At 43.7% G+C, this 11,234-nt stretch overlaps 1 protein-coding gene across 1 annotated transcript; it reads right to left on the bottom strand.

The window, feature by feature from the left end:
• Positions 1-2,805: 2,805 nt before the first annotated feature.
• LOC123243253 (MYC binding protein) lies at positions 2,806-10,673 on the bottom strand. The gene is made up of 5 exons (XM_044671472.1): positions 10,603-10,673; positions 10,316-10,388; positions 7,333-7,381; positions 6,273-6,402; positions 2,806-4,982 (listed from the first exon to the last, which is right to left on the bottom strand). The coding sequence occupies exons 1-5, from the start codon at positions 10,615-10,617 to the stop codon at positions 4,938-4,940; spliced, it is 312 nt and encodes a 103-aa protein (XP_044527407.1). The 5' UTR covers positions 10,618-10,673; the 3' UTR covers positions 2,806-4,937.
• Between the last annotated feature and the right edge of the window lie 561 nt (positions 10,674-11,234).

The following is an 11,234-nucleotide window of genomic DNA, read 5'->3' as shown; positions in this document are numbered from 1 at the left end:
GGCCGCGCCGTAGCTGCCGGAGAGCGGCGCCTCGTCCGCCCCGCCATACTGCAGCGACATCGTCCCGAAGCCGCCGCCCGCGCCCTGACAGGACAGGCCAGGCCAGGCCGCCCCTCCTGCCACTGCCTGCCTGCCTGCCAGCCGCCCCCCCGCCGCTGCCGCCACCACCGCCGCCGCCGCCCGGACCGGCCCCGACTCTTCCCGCCCCACGCCTCGCTCATTGGGTCGACGCCTGAGCTGCGCCCTCTCATTGGCCGACTCCACTGCCACTCCGCGCGGGCTGGGTAGGCGGTGCCGCGTCACGTGCTTTACGTCACCTGACTGGGCCCTGCGGGAGGGGGAGGAAAAGGGGTGGAGGAGGAGAAAAGAGGAGGAAGAAGAGGGCAGGGTCACGAGGAGGGTTCCCCTAGATGAGCTCGGAGGCCGGTCAGGCTGGCTCGGCCCCTGCCCCTCCCTTTCCTCTAGCGCGGTCGTAGTGCCCAAGGCCACGGACGCACTCGTCCCTCCCTCCCTTACCCCCCAAGCTGTGGCCGTGCTCTTGGCCGTGGCCTCGACCCCTGCCAGCTGAGTGCGCATACCCCACGCCCCTAGGCCTGGTGGGACGCTCGCCTTTTTCCCTTTCTCCCCGTAATCTCCCTGCGAACGGAGAGATCTTCAGGCCCGCAGTGTATGAGAGCACTGGCCCAGGAGCCCTCCCCTTCCTCCAGAGAGGAGGCTGGGCTGGCTGGATGGGGCTGGACAGGCCTTCAAGGCTGGTTTCCGAAAAAGATCGGTCTTCGGGAGATCTCCTGCAGCCGCACTGGACCCACAACTTCGGGACCCACAGCTGACTCCCTTCTCTCCACCTTCGCGGACGCTTGGCTGAGCACTTGGTACTACCGGCCCCCGGCCAGGCCTGTGCTCAAAACCCCTCCCTACCTGGTAAGACCTGTCAAACGTTTGGGCTCCAATGGTATAGCTTTGGAGATGCCAACAGCACAATGCCATTTTGTTTGCCAGAAACCATGCCTGACCCCCAAATCCAGCAATACCCTTTTCTCCCTTAAAAAGAGTATTTGGCACATAGGGTTGTCCATCCTCCTCCTCACCTTGTATCAGATTAATGAGAGGACAGAGAAGAGTGGCACAAAATGGGCAGGAATAATGGGGCAAGCAGGCTGCATCATTGGGAAAATGTACCTGCAACAATGAGATCACACAGATCATTAGGGCATTGAAGGATGTGTGTAATCTATAGATAGGCAGAAATCCGGGGCCTGGGAGTCCACAGTCAGCAGAATCCTGGCTCCTCATAACTGTGGCAAGTCACCACCTGCCCACCTCACAGAACAATGTGGTAAGGAAAATTCTGCATAAAACCTCAAAGTTCCATATAATTGGGAAGTTATTGTGCATGTGTGGGTGCTAACATTTCATCAGAGCCAAGCCAATCCTAATGAAAAGGATGTAACTAAACCTAGGAAATAAAGAATGGTTCTGGATTGACTTTTCCTCTATACTAGAACTTCATTGTAGTCTATCTCCAGTCCAAAAAGTTACTTCTGAGACTTGGTTGTTAGGAAGAAAAATCAAAGATTTTTCTAGCCATATTAAATTTGAGACTATCTCAAAAAAATTCCTAATTCGGGTTGTTTCTTCTCCCTAACCAGGATGGGACACTGTGGGATAAGCACTTAAGGATCCTATCAGATCTTCCCTTTTTGGGCAGGTAGTATTCTCTCTGATATTTTGATTATCTAGGCAGGAGGCATGAACTGTGTCAGACTTTAAGAGATGAACTACCTTCTTGTGGGTTGTAGAACATCTCATAGGAGCTTAGTGTTGGAATCCTAGAGTGCAGCTAATTCATCCTGACCCAGCATAAAAACATCCCTAAACGATGGCCACCAATACCTGCAATGAGCAGTTTACCACCTAAGGCTACCTTTCCAATTGTTGAACAGCAAAGTACACTAAATTTTTAATCAAGAATCTTGAGTCTGAATCCCTAGTCTAAAATGACACCCTTAAGGGCTCTGAACTCAACATCCCTCATCTGCAAAATAAATGAGAGATTGGGTGGGAGGAAGGGAATTCGATCTTAGTGAACACATTCTTACTCTTCTCCCATCCATAGTATTCTTGTGTTGAATCAAATTAAACTCTCAGGCACACAAAGTAGGTCTAGTCTCACTTTCAGATGGCATCCTTTAAACATTAGAAGACAGTAAAAAAGATCAATAAAAGTTAATTTTTCAGAATCATCCGGAATTCCCCTATCCCAAGTCTTCTTTTTTCAAATTAAACATTCCCAAATGTTCATGTGGCATGATTTTCAGCCCTCTGGTTACCCTCCTTCAGATGTTTCTCTTAAAAAGCAGGAACCCAGAAATGAACCTCATATTTCATATGTACTCTGAACTTACTTCAGGGGATGTGCACATGATTTCTAATACAGCTACTTTTTTTAAAAACATCATCTTGAAGTTCTGGTCAGCTAAGATCCCCAGTTCTTTTACACAATGCCCACAAATTAGACTTCTATCATTTTGTGCATTTGTGCTTTTATTTTGTGTGTTTGACTTCTCAAACCTTGAAGAGTGCATTTATCTTGTTAAATTTCAGCTTAGTGGTTTCAGCCCCACATTCCAGTCCCTTGAGGGCATTTACAGTAGAGAGCCCTTAAGATCCCTGTCGCTTTTGCATTTAATTAGCATACCTTCTGATCTTCATCCAAGTCACTGATGAAAATACCAACAAAAGAATAGAGCCCAATGAAGACCACCCTCCAAGATGATATAGAGCCATTAAATCCACACTATTTGGTAAAGTTCAACCAGCTTTAATTAGCTACATAATCACCCATCCAACCCACATTTTACCATATCATAACACAAATGTAGAGTAAATGCTGATGGTGACCCTGGGTTCTTAAAGTAGGAACCCAGTGACAGACTGTAATCTCATGTGAAGACCAATCTATCTACATTTCAAGATCAAGGTCACAGAATATCAGATTTTTCAGCCACAGCAATTCTCAGAGGCTAACTAATATTATAGAAAAGCAGAAATCTGTGTTGGTGGAGGGGGCATCCTTACTGAGGAAATTTGTGGATCCTCAAGCTATGCATTCATGAAACTTTGTCCAAGATTATACCCTACATCTGCTATCCTAGTAACTAACCCCTTCACAAAAGGAAATGGCAGTGGCCTATCCAAATCCATCCAAGGAGGAGTTTTATACCATTTCCTTAAACTAGTTAAATGCAAGTGATTTGCTTACTCTAATCTCACCCTCCCACTTTTCCCCTAAAGGTGAGAAAGTGATGTCTCCAACTGAATTTAATACCTCATTTTCCTTCTCTTGTGGCACTTTATACAGGTTCTGGTAATGTAGTTAGTGGTAGCTTATCTCTCCCTACTAGATTGAATTCATTTTTGTGTATTCCACAGCACCTTACCCTTAGTAGATGCTTCATAAAAAAAGTTGAATTGACAGTATTGCATTTAAACCACCTCCACAGATGTAAAGAGTGGGACCAGCAAGGCACATTGGATTAACTAGATTTAGTACCATCAAGTTGGAATGGCTTTCAGCAGAGGTTGTAATGTGTTATTACTAACCAAACCAGTCTTAACTTAATAGAAGAGACCCTTTCACACTCCCAGTAGTTATTAGAAGACACTACCATTGACAAGGGCACAATTCGGAAAGTAAAATATAAGCAATGGGATTTAGAACTAGAAGGTAGCTCAGGTCATCTAGTCTGGCCCCTTCATTTTGTAGATGATAAATGAGGGCCCAAGAAGGGAAGTGACCCCAAATGAGATCACACAAGTACTCTGTGGGTTTAGAGCTAGGCTTAGAGAGGCCTTTGGGAGAAGGTAAAAAGTTTCTTCCCTCAACCCTTCCTACTTCATAGGATTATTAAAGATGAGATGAAAGGTTAAAGGAGTAAATACTTCAGGGGTGAAATACACTCTACAAATGACCAGGTACTACAGTACAGGTACCAGGATTCTAGGACAGTCTCCTTTCAAAACTGCCATTGATCAGTGCTAAACATAAATAAGCAAATTTAAAGGGGGAAAAAACGGGCACAAGAATCACAGAACGTCAGAACTAGAAGGTACCTTGGAGACCACTGAGAGCAAGCCCCTCAGTTTCCCAAAACTGAGACCTGATGAGAGGAAGTGACTTGCTCAAGGCTACACAGTGCAGCAGTAGCAGCAGGTCTGGCTCTGTTTAAAGTTCCATGAACTTTGGCTCAGGAAATGCTGTTGTATAGCAAGCTGCAAAACAAATATGCAAAGGCCAAGGTGCAAGAAGAACGTAGGGAAGCCAACTACAAAGCACCACAAGAGCCAGCAGCCAGAGCACAATCACAACAGCAAAATGGAGCAAGGGCCAGCAAGACAAAGAAAGCTGAGATGGCATCCACAGCACAGCATCTTGACAAAGAGCCCACAGGAGCTCCAGGGAAACATGTGCATGGCTGTGGCTGCCTCAACTACAGGCCAGGCTCCTAGGAGACCCTCACAACTACAACGTTGTCAGCTTTACAAAGCATGGGCCTAGCTGGGCTTCCATCCTGCAATCAAATCGAGGCAGCACCAAGCTAATTTTTGCTTGGTTAAAATGTAACAGTACAGTCATTTTTAATCTAAGAAAACGACAGATAACTTACATTGTAAGGTAATGAAAACAATTTGGATGGCTGTGTTTAGAATTCCACAGGATTTACTTTTGATTTTCCTGCTTTATGAGCCAAAGAAAATTATATTAAGTTTATTTATTAGTGATTCTAAGTGTTTTTGTAACAATTAAATGTGATAAGTGAATTTAACATATAAGAAGAGTTCTATAGTATCTGTCCATAAAAGACTGATTATATACTATACAAACTATGCAAATTGTACAAAGCCAGTTTTCAGTGCCTGTTCAACTGAGAAGAATCTTATTCAGCACGCTTCTCCTCCTGAGGTGGTTCATACTGAGCAAGCTATGGGGCAAAGACAGAGGAGCTTTGGTGAGTTTTATTCTAAACTAGGTAAAAAAGCAACTCAAAGGCAACAAAACCAGCAGCAATAACTTGATTATATTCAATCTAATTAGGAAGCAGCACACTTAACATTAGGCTAAAGTTTCTGCACCAAACAAGCCTCTTTTTTAAAGTCACTCCAGGCTCTATGATTAATAGAATCAAATCCACTAGAGGCAGATTTTAGTGCTGACATTTTAAAATCTTTTCATTTACCAAACTGAAAAGCATGCCCAGCTTTTGGCAGCACTACTTCAAGTGTATTACGATTTTTCCCTTGAGGATAAAACTTAAGGACTCTCACAAGAAGTCATTTTGATCACATTAGACACTTTTGTGACATGCATTAAGTCAAACTTTTCCTCTCCTTGGCAAATCTGTAGTTATAAATGGTTTACCAGAAGAAATTTCCTAAAGGGGAAAAATGTGTAGACTATTCTGATAAAGGACATCACCAGGATTTACCAGTACTCTTGACTTGAAAAAAAAGTAAAGAGCAAACTGGCTTCAGCACACTGTAGAATCTCAGATGGTCCCTAGAATACTTTCTAGGTTGATGAACTGTCTTATGGAAAGAATACTGGGGCAATATTTAGAAGACCTGGGTGCTGTCAATTAGCTTTGGTATTTGGGTTTGAACTGGGAAGATAAACATCTGACAGTGTCTAATAAGTAAAAAAAATATTTAACAAGTATTATAACTGTGTGTAAAAAGCATATTACAAATTCAAAATGGAATAAAACTTCATTGATTTGAACAACACTAATTTGGTACCTACGAAAATTAAGACAAGAGCCAGGCTGAGATTTATCATTGTGCTGAGAAAATAAGATTTTGCTCAACTGAAGGAAGAGTACAAGTTTCCAGGGGGTACTTTGTACTATTTTAGAGAAATCATCAAAATAACTTTGGAAATAAAACGTTTATCAAGAAAGAATACCAATTATTAGTCATTCATACCTTCAATAAAGTAGGTCCCCAAGAATTTCTTTTGTTCAACATTAAGTACCTACTTTTGTAAAAGTATTCTTAACACTTTGTAACCCTCAAATTATTTAAATAGACTTGAAAATAGTAAAACTTTTTATCTTTTTCTAACAATCTACAAATTTAGCCTTTTTTCTTTTTTTTTAAACTGACTTGGAAAACCCTCTTTTCAGTATGTCCAAAATAATGAGGTTTTACTATGTCATAATCAGGAATAGTGAAAATCAACAAGAGGGAAGGTTGCTCTAAAATTCCATATTTACCTTTGCTTTCAGTTTTTTGTTTTCTTCTACTACAGCTTCATATTTCTCTTTCGTCTCTGCCAGTTCTACGCGAAGCAACTCTATTTCTGGATTTTCTGGAGTTGAAGCTCCTAAATGATGCTTTAGAAAACTAATAGTGGAGTTAAGAATATTCTTGCCTTAAAATATTGAGGAAAGCTGCAGTGAAGAAGCTGATGTCCCCCAGTAATGACTAGTATAATGTTACTGTGTGTTGTGAAGCAGTCTGGATTCAGTGAATTTGAAATCAGAAGACCTGAGTAAAAATTCCCCACTCTAAAAGTTCTACCTGTGTGAGACTGGGTGAACAATTTCATACCCTTGGGCTTCAATTTCCTCACCTATAAAGTGAGGAAAATAAAATTGAATACCCTCCATTCTCCCTCACAAGATTATTATGGGGGAAATATCTTATAGATTTTCAAGCTCTATGAATTTGAGGTCTTTTATGATACCTCAAAATGATGGAATTTTTATTCATATTCACAGCCCTGTCTCCATAAGGAAATCAGAGATCACAGGGGAGGAACCTTTTCTTTTTTTAGCTGGTAGGTGGCACAGTGGGGAGAGCCCTGGAGTCAGAAGTGCTGAGTTCAAATTTAGCCTCTGACAATTAACAACTATATACCTCAGTTTCCTCAACTGTAAAGTTGGGGTTTTAACTACCTATTTGGGTGTTTCGCATATTGTTCAGCCCAGAGTAGGTGCTAGAAGAGCCCCTAAAGATAGCATCTTGTCCAACATTTTTTGTTACCACTGAGAAGCCAGAGAGGTTCAGGGTCATAGATGTAGTACGTGGCAGAGCTAATGGCTTCAAACCCATATCTGACACCTAAGTTCAGTGCTTTTTTTAGCCATCCCAAGCTACCTTCAATGTAACCTCCATAAGAACAACCCTGTACCACCACACCAACTCACAACTCAGAAACTGGAATGAACAAATTGTAAAGTCATTCTTCTCCTAAACATGTAAAAGGGTTTTCTATGTGAAAAAATGCCCACAACTACCATGAGTGACTAATATCTCTAAGAGAAAGGATACTCCAATGCACTATTTGGTTTTTCTGGTTCTTCATACAAGGCTACCAACACTGTGAATCGAAAAGTAGAAAAAGTAGCAATTAAACTTATGGTAAGGATTATTAGCTGAGGTTTTTAGTTTTAATAAAAACTTCCAAAAATTACTTGAAAAAGCCTTGTACTTAAAAGAATCAAGGACTCTTCTGAGTAAAATTTCAATACAAGAAATGCTTAGGAACTTTTAATCAAAAACTTAAACATATAACTAGTAATCAACATGCTCAACTAGGGACAGCTCAACAAATAGGATATCCTGCTACATAGAGTAAGATTCTTTCCCAGCATCTTTCCCAAGATGCTAAATCTATACTACCACTACCATGCTAGAGTGGATACAATAAATTAAATTTAATTTGAAATCCTATGTAAGATACATTATTCACAATTTTTTGGTATAATATTTACATAACTATTTAAATTCCTATACAATAGTCAATATAATAAAATTTGATTTTTTTTTCCAAATGTGATGCAGTGATCTCAAGAAAAAAGGAAGGTGCTTTAAAAAAAAAAGTTAATAAAGCGTGCTTTCTGGCTGTCGGTGCTCACTCTGGTGTTCAGGTCCTCAGATCTGATTCCACTGACAAGATGCCTATCCATGAGGCAGGAAGAGAGACTGGACTCCTTAAACTGGAATTCTACCTGTAATTCTGAAAGGTGCACAAGATAGGAATTGGCACAGTCTCTTGATATATATCGGTCAAGAAAAAAAGTACCAAGTTACCATTTTCAGCAAAATGAACTAGCCCAAGGTCACACAGAGCTGGTTAAGTGTTGGCACTTCTGATAAGATGGGAATAAGGAATTCATAAACCTGGAGAATTTAAGCTCTTTAAGGGCAGAAGCTGTTCTCATTTCTCTCAGTATCCCCAGCACCCCACACTTTGAAGGCATTTAATAAACTTATAGAATTGGATCAATTAATAGGATAGAAGAGATTATGAAAAGTACCCAAGCTGAATAAATTTGGCAAGATACAGATGTGCCCATATCAGCAGATATGTGTACAAGTGTCTCAAGCATTTAGAAAACATGCAAATATTGGAAAGTTTGGAGAAGTAGGGAACAGAATGCAGATGACACAATCTGTATTAGGATCACAGCCATCTTGTCCAACCCATATATGAACAAGAATTCCCTTAACATATTCAACAAGTAACCATCCAGCCTTTTCCTGAATACTTCCAAATGAAGGGAAACCCACTACCTCCCAAGACAACAAATTATATTTTGCAAATCTTGAGTTATTCTGAAGGGTTTTCCAGATATGAGACCAAAATCTGCTTCTTAGCAACTTCCACCTAGTATTCCTAATTCTGACCTGTGGGGCCAAAAAAATAAATTTAATCATCCCTCCCCCCCCATTACAAACTTTCAGAAATATATGAGGACAGTATCTTCTTTCTCCCCTTATCCCTCCCTCCCCCTGATAACTAACAGAAAAATGTAGAGAATCTATGAAACAGAAAGGAGGAAGAGAAGGAAAAAGCAAAGATTGTAGGATATGGAACTAGATTGATGCTCAGGATAGGAACTCTATTCATACCACCAGAATCTAAAATCTAGACCGAATAGGTAAATCTTTCACATGCACAATTTCCTTTTTTTTTTTTTAAAGCCCTTATACTTTCCTTTTTAGAAGCAATACTAAGTATTGTTTCTAAGACAGAAGTGCAGGGTGATTGAGGTTAAGTGACTTGCCCAGGGTCACATTGCTAGGAAGTGGGTCTGGGGTCATATTTGAACCCAGAACCTCCTGTCTCTAGGCCTGCTCTCTATCCATGGAGCCATCTTGCTGCCCTGATTTTCTTTACTCTTAACTTTTTCCCTTCCTCTTTTCTTCACACTGAAAATGAAAGATGCCAAAGTGACTAAATGCCTTGGTCAACTTTCTGATCTTGTCCCCTCCACTTACTACCTTGCTCCCTTATCTAACTTCTATCTTCAATCTTAAATCCAACTGGGATAAGGGAAAGGGAAAGTACACTGTAGCAAGTCTTCCATTTTAATGAACTGGAAACAATATAACAATTTTATAACTCCACCACCGCCACCCCAAACTCCTTAAATCAAGAATTTTGCAAGAAAGAAATTGGTGGTTTCTCCACAGACACCCCCAAAAAAGTAAAAGGTATAAGTTTAGTAGACTAGAATTAACAGTCTACTCCCGCCAGCTAAACACCCACGGTCTTCAATAATTTTACTTTGGAATAAAGCTTTTCCGGTCACAATACTACTTTGTATTTAAACATTTTATACTGTGTAACCTAAAAAAATTGCCAAGTGACTTAAGTCACTCAGCTTAAAAACTAACCTTAAATTAACCACCTGAATTTCCAACCTGTACCTACCCTCAGGTTTTCCAGATTAAGGCGTAGTGGAATTAAGACAAACTCGTGGGATTGAGAGAAGGGAGCACACCTCTTCTCAGACCAGCCAATTATTTGATTTGCAACAACCGCTGAAATTAATCTTTCTCCCTTCGGCCTAAGTGGGATCGCTCCCAGGCCAGCAAAGGGGAAAGCTGAAGGCAATAAAGGGGAGGGAACGGGAACAACAGGGCGCGGCGGTAGAGCTTCACAGTCCAGCAAACTGGTCTTCTCTTCTGCTTGCGGCTTACTTGGCAGCCTCCGTAGGGCCCAGCAGAAGCGGCCCCAGCGCAGGTGGAGACGTACCTGCTCAGCTTTCCCCCTCCCCCGCTCTCCTCTCCTGCCCTCTCCCGGGCATCTCCTAGCAGGAACTCAACAGGGGGATGCAGTGCTACCGGTGTTCTGAGAATGAGAACCCGGAGTGCGCGCTACAGGACTCTTGAGTCTACGGGATACCACCACCCACTCCTTTCTACAGAAAGGGGAACCGAGGCCCCAAGAGAAAGCAGCTAAGGGCCCCAGGTGGGCCGGGGCTGGGGCGCAGCTCTCTGGCGCCGGCTCCGCCGCTCAGCTCACCTTTGGTGAGCGTGTCCAGTACTCCTGACTTCTCTAGGTACCTCCGGAACTGCTCCCTCTTCGAGTCGGCGGCCTGAGGAGGAGATACTACGGGTCAGGGTCAGGGTCAGGGGCCGGGGAGGAGGGGCCGAGGACGCGCCAGTTCGTCCCTCGGCGCCAACCCGGCTCCATCTGCGGCTCCCTCAAACCCAGACTGGCGCCCCACACGATGCCGGAGCCCCCGGCTCCCGGAGGTCCCGACCCTACTCGCCCCGAGTCCCGGTCCCTTCCCCTTCGTGTCCCCTCACTTTGTAATGGGCCATAGTGACAGCGGCAGCGGGCGGCGTAGCCTGCGCGCCCCACACCGTGGCTGCCGGGTTCCTGGGGCAGGAACTGCGCGTGCGCTTAGAGGCGCGTAAGCCTGCGCACTGGAGACCCACGAGCCCGAGACGCCGGGGCGTGGTCTGTTTTCATGGTGACTGAGACGCTGTGAGTTTTTACCCCCTCTTCACCTCCCTATTCCCAGTGTTTAGAGAGTCTGCGTAGACCCGTAAGCCCGCCCCCTGCCTTGTTTCCTCTTCCGGTCTGCCCTCCGAGGCGGTTAGGAGCAGCTGTAAGGGAGGGGGAACTAATCCCGAACCTAGAACTAGATCGGCTGGTATCGCGAGGAGGAGGTGAGGTGAGCTTGCAAGCGGGAGGTGTATGGGGCGGAGTTTCCTTCGAGTCTAAACCTGGGTCGGGAGGCTGAGGGGCCAGTCCAGATTTGCCCGTTGCACCCTGGGGAATGTGCCAGAACTGCGGACGACCTGCGTGGCTGGCTAGCCCCACCCCCCTCTTCTCGCGCATACGGGGAAACTGAGGCCCAGAGAGCTAGCCGAGGACCCAGCTTACTGGTGAAGTGGTGTCAGCCAAGTTACCTCACTCACTGTATTTAAGGGAG

This window comes from Gracilinanus agilis, chromosome 3 (genome assembly GCF_016433145.1).
Source record: "Gracilinanus agilis isolate LMUSP501 chromosome 3, AgileGrace, whole genome shotgun sequence".
Classification (NCBI taxonomy): Eukaryota; Metazoa; Chordata; class Mammalia; order Didelphimorphia; family Didelphidae; genus Gracilinanus; species Gracilinanus agilis.
This window is presented reverse-complemented; position numbering and strand designations above follow the sequence as displayed.